We start from the raw sequence: 19,415 nt of genomic DNA on the forward strand, positions 1-19,415 counted from the left end.
ATACAGTGGCCCTTACTGAGAAACGGTGAGCATAATCTTTCTACAAGAGCCTGAATGCTGTTGTCAACGTTCCCTGCGGATCCCGTATATATTTCACAATTCAGTACGTAGCCTGTTGCCGCATCGCAAAGTACATACATTTTCATACCGTACTTATTGGGCTTATTCTTCATATAAACCCTAAACCCTACTCGACCACGGAAGGGACATATAGCCTCATCTATTGTTAGGTTCTCATACGGCTGAAAACTGGCAATGCATTTGTGCACAAAAAAGTCAAAGAAAGGCCTGAGTTTATGTAGTGGGTCATGATTAGGTTCCCCCTTCTTGATGAAGGTGGCATTGTCATTTAGGTGCAACATAAATAAAATTCCGGAAAATCTATCACGACTCAACAATCGACTGGCAAATCCTGTCTGATAAAAGGGATCAGTAGACCAATAATCACTAAGTTTGGGTAGCTTCACCACACACATATGCAAAATTGTTGCCAAAAACCAATAAATTTCGTGAAGTTTTACTGCAGACCACCGGTGCCACATGGAATTTTCCTTCAGTTTGCCCTGACGTTTCATTGCCGCAATTGTCGTACCTGCATATCTGTTAGTTTCTGTTTTTATATTTTTGATCACATCGTCACTAAAAAAATTACTGAAACAATCCATTTCATCACTCCCCACCATAAACTGAGTAGAACCAGATGCCGACTGGAAGACAGGTAGCTGTGGTTGGTCATCTGTTTCTGACCATTCATCATCAGGTTCAGATGATCCGGCAGATGTTCCCGGCACAGATGAATCATCAGCCTGAGTCTCTTCATCTAAACGAAAAAAATAAACCCAAATTTCTGTAGGCGAAGTATTTCTATCGTTTGTATTCGGAGTAAAATAATACAGCTAAACACTTACGTTCCAAAGTGGCGTAATAAATAAAAATCTTACCTGAGCTATCGCTTGATACGTTATCTGGTTCGTAAGCAGGGTCGTCATCACTTTCATCCATCTCTGAACCCGCTTCTCCCGATAAAATATCCAAAATATCACTATCATTGAGCCGGCGTGAAGACATGTTTACACAGTAACACAGCTGACAGCGTGGCAGATTTGGCGCGCGCAGCACACGACACACAGAGCGCTTCGGAAGAGGTTACGGCAAGGAGAAAATACCATGTTTATCGTTTCAGTTCGAAATTCCCGATAACTGCTGCATTCTAGTGGTCACTAGATGAACTATTACCTTCAACCAAGGGACGGAAACCCTACGTGATACGTGCAGCTGGATATAAATACACGAGAAAATCGCGCCCGCATCACATACGGGCACCGTCCAGAAGCAGGAAAGCAGCGCGCCCGTATCCCGTACGGGCATAGTGTTGAAAGTGTTAACAGCACTGTTAACACTTAACATTCGTTGAAGAAAGTCGTCATCATCATCATAAACCATCTCCAGTTTCCCGGGTGTGGTATATGAGCCTCATCCATCTCATCCTGTCCTTGTACCATTCTTCCTCCACCAACTTGTCCCAATCATGACCTCTCAGCATTACATTGCTCTTAACTAAATCTATCCATTTCCTTCGTGGCCTTCCCACGGGTCGTCTTCCTTCTACCTTTCTGTCAAATTCCTTCCTTGCAGTTCTGTTTACTGGCATCCTCTTCATGTGACCAAACCACTTCAGTCTTGATATCTGAATCTTATTTAGCAGAGAATTGTCTATTCCTACTTCTTCTCTAATTTTCTCATTCCTAATCTTGTCTTTCCTGGTTTTCTGGATCATAGTGCGTAGGAATTTCATTTCAGCTGCCTGAAGTTTGGAATTATCTCTATTGGTCAGTGTTGTGGTTTCGAGACTGTATGTAAGAATTGGTGTATAATACGACTTGTACAATGTCATTTTTGTTGTCATGGGTATTTGCTCATCCCACAGCAGGTGTCTTACCTGGTGGTAAAATTGTGCTGCCTTATTGATTCGATTGTTCACCTCATGTTTTGCTAGGTTGTCATTTGATATAACGATACCCAAGTATTTGAAAACTGGAACGCTGTCCAGTTGAGCTTCATTTAACATGACTATTGGTTCTGCTCCTTCCCCATACACTTTCATCACCACCGTCTTGGTCTTGCTGATGTTTATACCATATTTCTTAAACTCCTCATTCCAGCTTTGTATTCTCTCTCCCAATTCATCTTCTGAGTCACTCCAGATCGCAACATCATCTGCAAATGTGAAGGCTTTGATTACTCCATGTTCTTTCCTTTTAATAGATTTCATTACTACATCCATTACAATAATAAATAGAAGTGGTGACAATGAGCTGCCCTGCTGCACTCCTCTCTTTGTTTCAAACCAGTCCGACAAACCACATCCTACTTAAATACAGTTTCTGTTCCCACTATAAAACATTTCCACTTTGTCTATGAGGCTGTCTCGCACTTGAAGTTCTTTCATGCATTGCCAAATTCTTTCCCTTGGTACACTATCGTATGCTTTCTCAATGTCCAAAAATATTAGGAATAAAGGCTTGTTCTTCTCCCAGTATTTTTCCATTAGCATCCCAATTGCAAATATAAGGTCTGTAGTTGACCTTCCTGGTCTGAAACCATACTGCTCTTCTTCCAAAATTGGTTCAACAATCTCTCTGATTCTGGTCTCTCTTATTTTTTCCAATATTTTCAAGACGAGACAGTAGTGTGATACCACGGTAATTAGTACATTTTCGTCGGCTTCCTTTCTTGAACAGAGGTACAATGATGCCCATCTTCCAGTCCTCAGGAATAGTATTTTCCTCCCATATCTTGTTGAGCAGTCTATAGAGCCATTGGATTCCTGGAACTCCCGCTGCTTTCAGCATATCTGCACTTAGTTCATCTACGCCCACTGCCTTTCCTTTCTTCATGCTCTTGAGCACATTTTCAACCTCAAGCCATGTAATTGGTGGTTCAGTTGTGGTTCCTCGGCTTGGCTCTCCTCTATCCGTTGTTTTTTCTGTATCTCCATTCAGCAGCTTTTTGAAATAGATCTTAAGTTCTTGTTTAATTTCTCCCTCTTCTTGTGCCAGAGTTCCATCATCACGTTCTATTGCTTTTATGGTCTCTTGATCCCTTCTCTTGTTTTTCACTACTCTGTATAGCAATTTCATATTTCCTCTACTGTCCTCTTCCAGTTTGTCTGCAAACTCATTCCATTTCTTCTCTTTTTCTTCCCTTACAATGTTCTTTACAGCAAGTTTCTTGTTCCTGTATACTCCTTGAAGTCTTTGTATTTCTTGTTCATTTCGTTCTTGTCCCTGTTTTTGTTTCTCCTTGTCCAGTGCCTTCTTTATTTGGTTTCTTTCTTTCACCGCTGTTTTCACTCTATCATTCCACCATGGTGTCTCCTTTTTTCTTGTGATAGAACTTGTAACTCCACATAGGTTTTTGGCTTCTCCCACAAAGGTGTCTTTGAAGGCCTTCCATTCTTCATTAACGCTGGTTACTTCACACTTCGGCAAACTTTGTTGAATCCTTAGTTTGTATTCTTCCTTTATTTGGACTTCTTGCAACTTCCAAGTTTTAATCCTTGGTTTTTTCGTAATAAGTTTCTGCGTTTCATTTGTCTTATATTTGAAGTCTACTACCAACAATCTGTGGTCACTGTCCATGCTTTCACTAGGGATGACCTTTACATCTGTGATGTACCTGCCACCATCTTTAGTTGTGATTACGTAGTCAATCAATGTTCTATACTGGCCATCCCAACTGTACCTTGTTATTCTGTGACTGTCTCTTTTTTTGAAGAAACTCGTCCTGAACTGGCTAATGTAACTGTGTTTCACTAAGAAATTCTACACAGTATACGGATTTAATAGTAGATTACCTTACATGTTATGAGTAAGTTTTTATTAAATTGCATGTCTCTTAGCGTTACCCAAGAAACACAAAGGGGAGCCACCAGTATATTGCTTCTCATGTAAAATCCGGGTAGGGTACTTTTGATTATAATGGCAGGCCCGCTTTCATACTGTCGGTAACAGTCAAGTTTGGAAGTTTTATTTATAGTGGCCTGGCCACTGTCTACTACCTTGTCTACTGCCATTCATTATCAAGTTGGGGAGTTTTCGCTATAATGGGAAGCTCAATTACCTATTGCCATTCACAATCTAGTTGGGGAGTTTTGATTATAATGGCAGACATCCTTGCCCACTGCCAGTCACAACAGATTTGGGATGTTCTCATCATAATGGCAGGCCCCTTGCCTACTAACAATCACAATCGATTTGGGGTGTTTACATTATAATTCCAGGCCACTTTGTCTACTGCCATTCAAAAATCAAGTTCAGGAATATTCATTATACTGGTAGGACCCCTTGCCTAATCCCAGTCAAAAACAAGCTGGGCTGTCTTCATTACAATGAGTGGCACCCTCTCCCACTGCCAGTTATAGTCAAGTAGGAGAATTCTCATTATAACGGCACATCATCTGTCCTGTTGCTGTCAAGTTGGGAAGTTTTTGTTATAATGGCAGGCCCCTTTGCCTACTGCCAGTCACAATCTATTTGGGAAGTATGATTATAATGGCAGGCACCCTTGCCTACTGACAGTCACAATCAGTATGTTCTCGGGTTTTGGCGTTAAAAGTTAATTTGAACTTTCAGGAAACATTTAAAGTGATGAAAACTATAGATCAATACTTTGGATAAATATATCTGAATGGGTGAAAGGAATGCTTACACTTTCATTCTAATGCTGAGTCCCAATTTTGAAACACCCACCCTGCCTGACCCGTTGATGCAATTTTGATTTTTAATTTTTCTAGGGATCCTGAGGGGATCAACTGCTCTGGTACCAAGTTTTACATTTTAGGATGCCTTGAAGTGCCTCAATTAATTCATGCCTAATTTGTTATACTTTTTACAGATCGCTTCACGTTGATTCACATTTATTACTATCCTTAATATCTCAAACATTTCCCTCAAAATTTTCTGGGGGTTTGATTGGACTTCCAGAAAACTTTTAAGCCCTTGAAAACTATAGGCAACTGCTTTGGAAAAATATATCCGACTAGGTGAATGCTCACACTTGCGTTCTTATGATGAGACCCAATTTTGATTCCTCCCCCACCAGGAAAACTGGCATTTTTTTTTATTTGCAAGTTTTAAGTTTCTAAGATGTCTGGAAGTACCTCATTAATTCACATCTATTTTCATTTTTATACATTTATTTATATATCCTGTTCCAAACTGACTTCCACTTATGTATACAGGGTGAAGCGTAATTCGCGCACTCGGGCGTCGCAGCGCGACTCCTCACATGCCAGCAATAAAAAAAGGTCTTTTACAAAATTTCGTCTTGCGAGTATATCCGGTAGAAAACGGACGTTAAAGAGTAGCAATCTGGCAACACTGTAACCATATGTAGGGTAACTACCACTGTCAGCACGTCGTCGTCGTGCTGTACAGTTGGTGCAGTGGTTAGAGTTTTTGGTTGGCATGCAGGAGGTCGATGGTTCGATCCTGGGTTGAGGCGCATTTTTATTTGATAATTTCCATCTGACATTACCTACTGTAAAACAGTAAGACATCGTTTCTGAGGTCACATGTATCCTACATTTACAACATAATAATAATAATAATAATAATAATAATAATAATAATAATAATAATAATAATAATAATACAACATTGAAATACGTACTAAACAGCATGCGGTTACCAGACGCAACACGCAATGTTGAAAGGCAGAATTATTGGGACCATGGTGATAACACATACAAATTGTAACCGAGTTTGGACATTATTCGCAGAGCACGTCGCTAGGTCTACTGGTAACGTAAGGCCCTAACGAAATGTAATGGACCCAATCAAGGCAAGAATAATAGTTGGTACTAATCTATGGGTCCGCCTCTGTGGTGTAGTGGTTAGCGTGATTAGCTGCCACCCCCGGAGGCCCGGGTTCGATTGAAAAGTGGTATGAGGGCTGGAACGGGGTCCACTCAGCCTCGGGAGGTCAACTGAGTAGAGGTGGGTTAGATTCCCACCTCAGCCATCCTGGAAGTGGTTTTCCGTGGTTTCCCACTTCTCCTCCAGGCAAATGCCGGGATGGTACCTAACATAAGGCCACGGCCGCTTCCTTCCCTATCTCTTCCAATCTTCCCATCCCTCCACAAGGCCCCTGTTCAGCATAGCAGGTGAGGCCGCCTGGGCGAGGTACTGGTCATTCTCCCCAGTTGTATCCCCGACCAAGAGTCTGAAGCTCCAGGACACTGCCCTTGAGGCAGCAGAGGTGGGATCCCTCGCTGTGTCCGAGGGAAAAGCCGACCCTGGAGGGTAAACAGATGATGATGATGATGATGATGATGACTAATCTATGGGACCATTGGAGGAGGGTACAAAGAAAACAGGTTTCACATCTAGTAGATGAAGTGGTGCGAATAAATTCACGCCCACAACGTGGAAAGGGCGCCTTTCAAAGCTGACCAATGAAAACGATTGTTCGTCCATTTCTAGGATCGTAGTATGTAAGTGCAAATGGTTTCTAGAGGACCTGGACTACATTTACGAAATAAAAAACATACGCCTCAACCCAGGATCGACCACTCGACCATCGCATTCTAACCCAAAACTCTATCCATTGCACCAACTGTACAATACGACTAACTACTGCTGACAGAGGTAGTTACCGTACATATGGTTACAGTGTTGCCAGATTGCTAATCTTCAACGTCGTTTTTCTGCCGGATATACTCGCAAGATGAAATTTTGTAAGAGACATTTTTTTATTGCTGGCATGTGAGGAGTCGCGCTGCGACGCCCGAGTGCGCGAATTATGCTTCACCCTGTATATATAAGTAGATGAAACCTCACTAAGTCTTCTATTACAGGCATGTCAGTTCATCTATTACATGATTTTCAACTCAAATGATATAATTTCTTACTTCACTGACTGCACCATTACCTCCACTGCTAATATTAACAAACGGTATTCTAATACAAGGCTAACACAGATGTTCCACCCACTTCAATATTCAAATAAAAAGTATAGGCCTACCCAAAATATGTAATTAAAAATAACCTAAATATTATAGCAGAAATTCCCAGAATATTTACTGAAAAGCATTAATAAGTATTGGCATTGGTTATAAAACATCTTGTCCTAAATTTCAGCCATTTTGATAACTTTCTTGAAACTGTGTGATAGTAGGAAGCACAAGTTTTATATCATGCAACACACTCCCTGGAACACAAGTCTGTAAAAGGGGGCTCCTACCTCAGATGACTGCCTGGAACGTGGGCTGCTCTTCTTTACCTGCTTAAGGTCCGAGGAAGACTCAGCCTTCTTAGGCTGACTTTTGGGGGGGCTCTGCTCACTTTTCTCAGGAGATGATTTTCTCTCTGATGCAGAACCACTTGCACTTCCAGAGCCAGACTTCGATGATTCTGAGGAGCTAAATGGATACACAGCTGTTATACTAAGCTTCATTTTTAACCAATCTTCTCAATAAAAAATAATACAAAAAGTCTTACATTAAAAAATCAAACAAAGAGGATTGAAAAATATTTAAAGAACTAATCTGAAGTAAGCTAAAACTAGTCTATGGTTAGAGCTCTGCACGGATGCGGATATCCGCGGATAAATCCGTGGATATCCGCAAAGTTAGTGACTTGGCGGATACAAACTGAATGGCAGTGTGGATAATTTTGCTGATGATTTCTAAATAATGACATTTATCGATTTTCACTCACGTATACTCTAGTCTTTGCTTGCGGTTAGGCAACCCTTGACATTGGTATGGGAGAATAGTCATATATGAAGAGCCTTGAAACCATAAAGCCGTAAATCTGACCTAAGCCTAACTGGTTCCTGCCCACAATTAATGGAAGGAAAGAACAAAGGTCAATATGTAGGTAGTTGTTGCAAGAGAAAATCCCTCATAAACTTGCGACTGTAGGGGTTCTGGTGCTAGGTATCAACCCTATTGTATTATGTTCACAGATCTATCCGTTGCAATACCTTGGGTGTAATATACTGTAGTTAAATATTTAAATTATCGGCGGTTAACCATTTTGCGGATGTGAACAACCATTCACGGATGTGGATGAAAGAAGTGCGAATGCGGATATTATTTTGTATATCCGCACAGGGCTCTATCTATGGTATGTATGTTGGGTAATCAGCCCGAAGGCTGGTTTGATCCTCTGCAGCTTCGCCAACAGCTGTCATAAATAGCCTAGGCGTCACTGAAGAGGTGTACTAGGGAAACGAGGAGTGAGGTAGTTTCCCGTTGCTTTCCTCACCGAGCCAGCAGTTGCTCTTACATATCAGTCTGCCAAGCCCACTGAAAGTATGCACCAACTGACCCTATGAGCGATATTTTCACACCATTCATAACAGGGACTGGCTGCATAAGGAATGGTATTACTAGCATCACTCATACCTCAGTCACTTTCATATTGTCAAAGCCAAGGATGAGACTGTGACAGGTCAATGAAAGTAACAAATTTGATATAGCCCATACCAGAAGACATAGTGCACTGTAAACACTACATCTCGCCAGCAAAGGCATCTATCTATGGTAATAAATGTTAAAATGAAGTTGATGGTGTTCATGGAACATTCAACATCATTACATAGTTCGTAACCTTTTTACAACTTGATTAACGTCCTACCGACACAGAGAGGTGTTATGGCAATTATGGGATAGGAAAGGGCTAGGAGAGGTGCCTCCAAAAAACGTAAAAGTAGTTAGTGGGACGTAAAGCAAATAGCAATATTATTATCATAAGGGCTAGGAGTCAGAAGGAAGCATCCATGGCCTTAATTACGGTACAGCCCCACCATATGCCTGGTAAGATAATGGGAAACCACTGAAAACCATCTTCAGAGCTGCCAACAGTGGATTTCGAACCCACTATCTACGGAATGCAAGGCGACAGGGACGTGACCAAAATCAAGCAACCACTTGCTCAGTCAATTCGTAACAATATGTTGTGGTATAATATTCTTCCCCAAAGCAGACAGGTTATTAGAATTTTAAAAATCATGAAAAGATACTGTTCTGTGCCAGCCATGCGGTAGCCCCTTTCAGTTCCCTGGAACGGATTAGTGCGTCACGCGACCAGGAAGATCCCAGCCGGCCTTTCCATTTCCCTGTGAATTCCTCAGAGATTAAATTAAATAAGTTTAATTATGATAGATCCGTAATGAACTGTGATTACAATAGAGTAATTTAAACTCTGCATATTTTGTATTGAAAAGGTGGACCTTAATAATACATTAGTATAACTCTATGGTAATTCCTCAGAGATGCAAAGAGAACGTTCCGTCTTTAGCCACATCGCGAATATTCCCATATACATGAACCGAGCTATAAAAAGGGGGCTAGATGCAAACAGTCTGTCAGTGTTGGACGCCACGGTGGAATCTGCGTTTAAGGCCAATGCGTGAGTTGGAGTCAGTGTTGGACTCTGTGTGTTGGCGTTCAGTGGCAGGCCTGAGGGCGACAGTGGTGTAGGCTGTCACTAGTGTCTCACCAGAGGCTGAACATGGAGTGGTTGTAGCATCGGAGTGTCTAGTGAGTAGCTGGACTGAAGACAGCTGTTAACCGCCGTCAAACCATCGTCAGGTACGGAGCGGAGTTGGTTGAATAGAATTGTGTGTGTATCTGTGTGTGTGCGCGCACATTTACTGGATCATCCTGAAATAACATACATACATTATCATTATAGACTCTCATGCCTTTCAACGTTCAGTCTGCAAGCCTCTGTGAATTTACTAAACGTCGCCAAAATCTGCAATTTGCAACTAGTGTTGTGGCCTCATTTAGTTCTATACCTCTTATCTTTAAATCGTTAGAAACCGAGTCTAACCATCGTCGTCTTGGTCTACCTCTACTTCTGTTACCCTCCATAGCTGAGTCCATTATTCTCCTAGGTAACCTATCCTCCTCCATTCGCCTCACATTACTCCACCACCGAAGCTGGTTTATGCGTACAGCTTCATCCATCGAGTTCATTCCTAAATTAGCCTTGAACTCCTCATTCCGAGTACCATCCTGCCATTGTTCCCACCTGTTTGTACCAGCAATTATTCTTGCTACTTTCATGTCTGTTACTTCTAACTTATGAATAAGATATCCTGAGTCCACCCAGCTTTCGCTCCCGCAAAGCAAAGGTGGTCTGAACACAGACCAATGTAAAGATAGTTTCGTCAGGGAGCTGACTTCCTTCTTACAGAATACTGTTGATCGCAACTGCGAGTTCACTGCATTAGCTTTACGACACCTTGATTCAATCTAACTTACTATATTACCAACCTGGGAGAACACACAACCTAAATACTTGAAATTATCGACCTGTTCTAGCTTTGTAACACCAATCTGACTTTCAATTCTGTTGAATTTCTTACCTACTGACATCAATTTAGTCTTCGAGAGGCTAATTTTTATACCATACTCATTGCACCTATTTTCAAGTTCCAAGATATTAGACTGCAGGCTTTCGGCACAATCTGCCATTAAGACCAAGTCATCAGCATAGGCCAGACTGCTTATTAGATTTCCACCTAACTGAATCCCTCCCTGCCATTTTATACCTTTCAGCAGATGATCCATGTAAACTACGAACAGCAAAGGTGAAAGATTACAGCCTTGTCTAACCCCTGTAAGTACCCCGAGCCAAGAACTCATTCTACCATCAATTCTCACTGAAGCCCAATTATCAACATAAATACCTTTGATTGATTTTAATAATCTACCTTTAACTCCATAGTCCCCCAGTATGGCGAACATCTTTTCCCTCGGTACCCTGTCATATGCTTTCTCTAGATCTATGAAACATGAACACAACTGCCTATTCCTCTCGTAGCATTTTTCAATTACCTGGCGCATACTGAAAATCTGATCCTGACAGCCTCTCTGTGGTCTGAAACCACACTGGGTTTCATCCAACTTCCTCTCAACTACTGATCGCACCCTCCCTTCCAAGATGCCAGTGAATACTTTGCCTGGTATACTAATCAATGAGATACCTTGATAGTTGTTGCAATCCTTCCTGTTCCCTTGCTTATAGATAGGTGCAATTACTGCTTTTGTTCAATCTGAAGGTACCTTACCAACACTCCATGCTAATTTTACCACTCTATGAAGCCATTTCATCCCCGCCTTCCCACTATACTTCACCATTTTATGTCTAATTTCATCTATTCCTGCTGCTTTATGACAATGGAGTTTAACATAAAGAGATAAATGAACTGGATTATTAAAGCCACTATATATATATATCGTCCCTGCTCTGGCAAACTAACGAATCTGAAAATTGTCAAAAGGTTAGGAGAGCTGAAAGAAGTTGTGATTACTCATGTCAAATCAATTTTTATATTTAATTACTGGTTTTATGTGTTAGGCATACAGAATGAGCTGCAAATGTGAGACTTTGTCAGAGGGTAGACAATATATAAATAACAAAATCTAGACCAGAACTTCAGAACTACAGATTCCTTAGTTTGTCAGTTTCGCTAGTTTGCCAGAGCAGGGACGATATATATTAATAATAAAGCCAAGCTTTCAGCCAAATTGCATTGGCCTTCATCAGGGCATGTGAAGTTTTGCCTCCAACAGTGAGCAAAGAAATTATCTGAAGGAACATGGAAGTCATACCCGTACTATCCACGGCCTACCCCACTAACTGGACTCAAGGATCGTGGCGCTGTGCTGTGGTGGTTGGGAGGGAAGTTACTGATGCACCGCCCTCTGTCGACAGTTTGAGTGCGTCCCGCTGTGCCATGGTGGTGTTATGCATGTATTTCTGCAGTACAGGTCTCCATGTATTTGATAACTTGAAGCAGTCTTCCCTGTTGATGTTATTTGGACGCAGCTCTATCTCTATGGCTTCCCTCACAAGACGAGCATAGAAGTCTTTTACAGGCGCGATGACCTTCGCCTGGTCAAAGAGGATTTCATGGTCTGTACTGTAGAAATGTTCTGCTATGGCAGACTGGCTTATAGCGTTCTCCGTGGAGGATGAAAGAGCGACATTCTTTACCGATCTGATGTGCTCTTTCACCCTGGTGCTAACAAGCCTTTTTGTCATGCCAACATATGAACAACCACAACCACATGGAATTCCATATACGCCCGGTGTTTCAAGACGTGGCTTCTCTTTGACTGGTCGAAACAGGGATTTACCATCCTTTCCACTTCCTCAAGCATAATTTCACCAACATCATTTTCTTCCTCCCCATGAGCTTGGCTGTTCGCAACACCACCAGGATGATTTCCTTTTACATTGAGTTCAAAATATTCCCTCCATCTCTCCAGTGATTTCCTGGGATTTATTATGAGTTCACCTGAATTACTCAAAACACTGTTCATTTCCTTTTTCCCTCCCTTCCTAAGATTCTTTATTACTGTCCAGAAAGGTTTCCCTGCTGCTTGACCTAGTCTTTCCAGGTTGTTACCAAAATCTTCCCATGACTTCTTTTTGGATTCAACAACTATTTGTTTTGCTCTGTTTCTTTCATCTACGTACGAATCCCTGTCTGTCTCAGCCCTTGTTTGGAGCCATTTCTGACAAGCCTTCTTTTTACGTTTACAAGCTGCTCTCACCTCATCATTCCACCAAGATATTCGCCCTTTCCCATCTTTACACACAGTTGTTCCTATTTGCTGTTTCTACTTCAGCATCCCTGTACGCCACCCATTCTCTTTCTATATCCTGAACCTGCTTACCGTCTACTGCTCGAAACTTCTCACTAATCATATCCATGTACTTCTGTCCAATTTCCTCGTCCTGGAGATTTTCTACCCTTATTCGTTTGCAAACAGATTTCACTTTCTCTACCCTAGGCCTAGAGATACTTAGTTCACTACAGATCAGGTAGTGGTCTGTATCATCGAAAAATCCCCGGAAAACTCTCACATTCCTAACAGATTTCCTGAATTCGAAGTCAGTTAAGATATAGTCTATTATGGATCTAGTACCCCTAGCCTCCCATGTGTAGCGGTGAATAGCCTTATGCTTGAAGAATGTATTCGTAACAGCTAAACCCATACTAACACAGAAGTCCAGCAAACGCTTCCCATTCCCATTAGCTTCCATATCTTCCCCACATTTCCCAATCACCCTTTCGTATCCTGCAGTTCTATTCCCAACTCTCGCATTGAAATCGCCCATTAGCACTATTCTATCCTTGCTGTTGACCCTGACCACGATGTCACTCAATGCTTCATAAAAGTTGTCAACTTCATCCTCATCTGCACCCTCACATGGTGAATACACGGACACAATTCTAGTCCTAATTCCTCTAACTGACAAATCTACCCACATCATTCGCTCATTTACGTGCCTGACAGAAACTATGTTCCGTGCAATGGTATTCCTGATAAAGAGCCCTACCCAGACTCAGCCCTTCCCTTTCTAACACCCGTCAAGTACACTTTATAATCTCCTATCTCTTCCTCGTTATCTCCCCTTACCCGAATATCACTTACTCCTAGCACATCCAAATGCATCCTCTTTGCTTACTCAGCCAGTTCTACTTTCTTTCTTCCATAAGCCCCATTAATATTGATAGCTCCCCATCGAATTCCATTTCGTTCGCAAAGTTGTTTCCAAGGAGTCCCTCGCCTGTCAAATGGGAGTGGGACTCCGTTACTCCCATAGGTCCGAGGCTTGCTTAACACTAGACCGGGCGCCAACCAGCGCTCTATTTTACGCCATAATTCCCAGAACTGTCAGTCTTTCACCACCTTGCAACTAATACCTTTGCTCTCACTCTTGACCTTCAGTTCAGTCGAATTACGACAACAGCGGAAGCGATACGTAATTATTTCGAGCGAAATCTTGGAACCCGAAGCTGGTTGACAAAGTCAACCACGCGCCTGGTCATGTAAGTAAAATTTATTTCTTTAAAATTTCCTTTCTTCTGTACTTTTCGGTTAATTAGCAAAAGTCAGGCGAAATTACATGTAGTATATTTCTATTTTAGGTCTCATTTTGTCAATGATGAAAACATATCTGACATTTTAAGCCAGCTGTCCGATGAAATAGAGGACTCTGCTTCGCATTTTTTTGAATGGGGAGGAGGAAATTGTAAACGTATTGGATCAGTGAGAAGACGATAACGAAAGGAAATTCATCTTCGTGAGAGATGGAGGAACAACGTGGTCCACGACGGACTTTACAAAACTTACAAGGATAAAAGCAAGGAATATTGTAAAAATACTGCCAGGACCGGAAGGGGAGGCGAGGAAGGCAACAGAAATTGACTGTTTCATGCAGTTGATATACGCTGAGATGGTTGATGAACTATTATACTGGACTAATTTGTTCATTTCTAGGAAGCGGGAGGAAGTGAATTACAGCTGTAAGGGTGATGCTAAATTTGCGAACCGCAGTGAAATTATGGTATTGCTTGGGGGATAAGGTGTGAAAGATTTCCTGGACATGGTAACAAAGTTTATTTTTCATCCAGTAATTTTTGGCTATTTTATCTGGTCATTTCATTGTATAATTGTGCAAATATTAAAATATGACCATTATTTTAATTTAATTACTATCGACTGCTTAACTCATTTTAAATAGTTAAAATTGAAATAATTGATAAAGAGATTCAACCTATTCAATACAAAAGAATAAGAAATGTAGTGAATTACATTCTTATTTAATAATAAGTAGAATTGGTACCGGTTTTGACCCTAGTCCAGGTCATCATCAGCCGATTAAAACATGAAAAACAATGAATAGGAAAAGGAGATAAAAAATCAAGTACACTCCGGATCAGTAGAAGAGGCGATAAAATGTAAGTCACTTAAAAGAAAACAGTGCATACTTTTCTGAGCGGCAGTATGGCACACGCAGTGTTAGGCAAAGTCTTATAATGTTTATGAATAGCGGAGAACGGTTAAACGAGCTAGTTTTTAAACACTGTCAGGCACAATGTCATATCATAATCAAACACATACAAAGATCCAGAAACGTGCAGGAGTTGAAGATGAGTAGATCTACTGAAGTGACTTGCCAGCTCCCGGTGTTCAGCACGATATATTTAACATCAGGCACTGTGGTCAACTGTTCTAAGAATTCTATAGGAGCACAATTACTTATCCAATTATATTGAATTACATTATATTTATCTATATACTCACTTACCCGCAACCGAAGAAAATTATTGGATCATCAAGCTATTCTCCATTTTACTTTGGCGTTTGAAACCACACTGCCTGATGTTAAATATATAGCGCTGATCACCGGGAGCTGGCAAGTCACTTCAATAGATCTACTCGTCTTCAACTCCTGCACGATTCTGGATCTTCGTATATGTTCGATTATGATATGACTTTGTGCCCGACAGTGTTTAAAAACCAGCTCATTTAACCGTTCTCCGCTATTCATAAACATTATAAGACTTTGCCTAACACTGCGTGTGCCATACTGCCGCTCAGAAAATCACACACTGTTTTCTTTTAAGTGACTTACATTTTATCGCCCCTTCTACTGATCCGGAGTGTACTTGATCTTTTATCTTCTTTTCCTATTCATTGTTTTGCATGTTTTAATCGGCTGATGATGACCTGGACTAGGGTCGAAACCGGTACCACTTCTACTTATTATTAAATAAGAATGTAATTCACTACATTTCTTATTCTTTTGTATTGAATAGGTTGAATCTCTTTATCAATTATTTCAATTTTAACTGTAATATTCTTCAATACGGAACAATGAAATTTTTAACTTTAAATCATTTTAAATAGGCGCAGTATTCATGTTCATATCAGAATTAGTTCACGTGCTCATGATTATCCGCTTTAACTACGTTCATATTAATCACTAATACAAGTTTTTGATTTCATTTGAAGAATAACATTGAAACAAAAGATAAAACGTCGTTAAATGAAATGTTTATGCGATTGGAAGCCTGTAAACTACTGAAAACTTAACTGGTTGACAAAGTCAACCGCGCATTCGGTAGTGTGAGAGAAATTGGCACGCCCGGTCTAAGATTAAAATGATCTGAGCTCGGTAAATTCATGAAGCAGGATGCTACCCTACTTGCACACAGTCCAAGTGAGGATCACTCCTCTAACGGGTTATGGACCACCGGTGAATTGTATAGTCCTAGCCGCCTGAGCACAAGGAGGGCCATGACTCAGTATATGTCCGAGATGCCCACTCCCATTCCATAGCAACTGGTATCCCGACTCTCAGGACCACTTACTAGGCCACTCAGCCGTTGCCCATCCACAAACTAGGGCGTGACTACAGTAACCCACAAACATGAACCATTCCTGAAATAAATTTGTGATAAAACACACAGTGTTTTGCTCGTAACAAGATGTAGCCCCCATCTTAGTCACCTCCATCCTACATTGTACTTGAGTATATTGCATTAAGTAAAAATGTGGTGAATGAAGAAACCCCACTGTCTCCTATAGCAGACAAGTCAGTTCCTGTTCATCCCTTACTCACACCGTTCAAGAGGGTTACTTAAAGGAGTATTCTTCTTATTATTATTATTAAATTCACAGACTGGTCAAACCAAATTAAAACACATATGTGTACTAGGTACAATCCTTATCTACCACGTATGAATGATATCTACATTTCTGCCAAGGTATGTCCACCTCATTCATCAACTAACTGTGCGAAACCATCATTGCTGACAATGAGGTTTGAATCTACTATCTCCAGAATGCAAGCTCACAGCTGCGCACCCGTTACCGCATGACCAAATTGCTCGAATGTTTCGTTCCCTTCCAGTCTAGCAATATTGAGGTATTTGAGGGCTAGGTTTTTAACCCTTTTTCTATGATTCCTCTTCGCCTCTTTCTTTGAGTGATCCCTCATGTTTCCTTTTTTTAAATTTCGATAATCATATTACTGATTAATAAGGGCCAATGACTATGCAGTTTTGGTGCTTATAAAACAATCAAAACAACAAGCACCACCATTGCCAGTTAATTTATAACCACGATGACAGGACAGTATTTCCAAGTCAGTGGTATATTTATAGCTCCTGTGGTAGAAATGTGTCGGATATTTAAGTTTGGCAATATATTGCCTAGCATTTGAATCATGTACACATCTGAGACAAAACTGATACTTCCGTAGATATTTAAACTTTTGCGAAAAATGTATTACTCATGAATATTTTATTGTCAATTCTTGTACTGATAATTATTTTAGAATCACTGTATCTATTTTCCAATGAATATTGTGAATACATTAGTGTATCTTAATGGTTTATGGCCTCTCTCAAGACATGATATGCAGGTTGTAGTATAACTGAAGAGTCTACATTGTGCAGTGCGTGTGCACGCGTGCACACATGCACAGAGCACTAGTGTTGGGTTTCATCATGCCTTTAAACAGATCTTTGAAAACCATGAACTGTGTCCACACTAAGCTATATGCTCAGAATGTCACAGTGACATACTGGTGACTTCTGGATGTGAGACTTGGACAGGTTACAGAAGACGCTTAACATGTCCGTTCTACTCTGTACTGGTGTCTTGTGTTGATTTTATTTTCTTCTACCACATTCATCCCTAATTCGTCTGATGTGCTCTCTAATACTTCTCAAGCATGCATGGTATGATAGAACATCTCATTTAGAGCTTAATGTAGTCGTCAGCTCCCGCTTGGAACGCTGTGCCAGCATTACAGCGAGCCACTTTGTGATGAACGAGCATACCACTACAATTCTCCAACGGTAAAATATTCTTAAATTCAAACCCTCGGCATTGTAGAAGACTTCCTCGTGAACTGTCGAGATTTTCTTCTGAAGACTCGGAGCAAAGTTCTCTGCGAAACGTAAGGGGTTTCACCTTGTGTTCTTGACACGGCATAAGCCCAAAAGCCCATATCATGTCTACAGGAAACAGGTATATATCATCAAAATACATCTCTAACATAGTTACTAAAGATAACAGTGGCTAGCCTCATCCCCCAAGCCAAACCTTTGAGACTTTTAACAGAAGATAAGAAAGAGTTATCCACTGAAGAAGAGTAGGATCAAAATATTCACCAGGAATTTATAAGTCGACAGAAACTAAATCTAGCAGTGAATACAAGCTAAAGCAATAAGAGTAAGTGCAAATTCTGTAAATGAAAAATGTCACACTAAAGCTATACTACATTGTGTGTTTTCTATAGTCTCAATACTTGGATACGAGTCCACTGGCCATGTTGATGGAAGAGTTGCTATCTTCCTCCATTTGTGCATGCTATCTTTGGTCACAGAGTTAGTTACTACTTGCCTCAGAGGTGAAGATCATTATGTGAGTGTATATGTTTCTATGAAATGTGTGCAGATGATGATAACAAGACAGGGAGATGATGAAATCTACTGTCAGCACATAATGTATTCATGTCATATATATAAACAGATAGGAGGAACAACAACAGGAACACAAAATAGAATGAACATAAAAGGCAGGTCAGCGCATGAAGAGGGAGCAACATAAAGAGGAGACATGGACAAACATGAAAATACAAAAGGACAAGGATATTCTCCGTATCTCCACACATAGTCATCAACAAATAGGTAGCTTCTCGCCTCAGCGCTGTCGAGCTCGTTTGTGCATCCTGGCTTCATCAGAAGGACAGATGTCAACACTCATCGAGGAGCCATCTTGCCAGTTCTTGAATCTTGATACATGAAGTGCAGGATAAGATGAAAGCAGGAAGAGAAAAGGAAATCAGATGAAGGAGGTTCAAACCTCACTGCCAAAAGCCCTCCAGAAGGTTTTCTGTAGTTTCCCATTTTCATATGTTGAGGCTGTACCTTAATTAAGGCCACAGTCATTTCTGTCCCAGTTTTAGCCCTATGCGATCCCATTGTCACAAGACCTATTAGATTTGGTGTGATATAAAACAAATAATAAACCAATGAGGGGTCTGCACGAGGTGTGATGTCCCATCCAATGGTCAAATCACCATAAACAGCGCCACATGCCCTCACTCTGCAAGAGCACTGCAGAGTGGTTTGGAATTAACCCCAGAATTTTGACAAGCAATCTGAATATTAGGAATTGTATATTATCACCCCTGCTACCCTGCCGGCCAACATTCTGACAGTGAAATATTTTTCCAATAATGGGACTCGTATCAGCTAAGTATGGTGTCAGACCACAGGGACTTCACGCCTAACAAGTAAGACCATACAAAACTAAAAGACTACCATTAAATTATTACCTGTCAGATCCAGAACCAGAGCCTGATCCTGAACCAGATTTTGATGAGGCACTGCTCTTGGAAGCATTGTCAGATGCAGATCCGGAGTTCTTCTCACATTCCGATCCTGACTCCTGACCATATTCCTCACCAGATGCTGCCTATACATTTTCATCGAAAATAATTAAAGAACAATAAGGAAGAACATTGAGCACTAAAATATCAGTTTTTAAAAAATTACAATTATTTATCAATCAAAACCAAATA

General features: G+C 40.8%; 1 protein-coding gene across 3 annotated transcripts in view; it reads right to left on the bottom strand.

Annotated features, from left to right (window-relative positions):
* Chd1 (chromodomain-helicase-DNA-binding protein 1) overlaps positions 1-19,415 on the bottom strand; it is a 447,987-nt gene that overhangs the window by 385,490 nt on the left and 43,082 nt on the right. For 2 of the 3 annotated variants that reach the window (XM_067135608.2, XM_067135605.2), the window contains exons 2-3: positions 19,170-19,309; positions 7,246-7,423 (exon numbers count right to left, since the gene is read on the bottom strand). In XM_067135608.2, the coding sequence (XP_066991709.2) occupies positions 7,246-7,423; positions 19,170-19,309 (318 nt within the window). The remainder of the gene's footprint in view (positions 1-7,245; positions 7,424-19,169; positions 19,310-19,415) is intronic. The other variant, XM_067135606.2, reaches the window with a different exon arrangement.

The sequence above is a fragment of the Anabrus simplex genome, chromosome 1, assembly GCF_040414725.1.
Source record: "Anabrus simplex isolate iqAnaSimp1 chromosome 1, ASM4041472v1, whole genome shotgun sequence".
Lineage (NCBI taxonomy): Eukaryota > Metazoa > Arthropoda > Insecta > Orthoptera > Tettigoniidae > Anabrus > Anabrus simplex.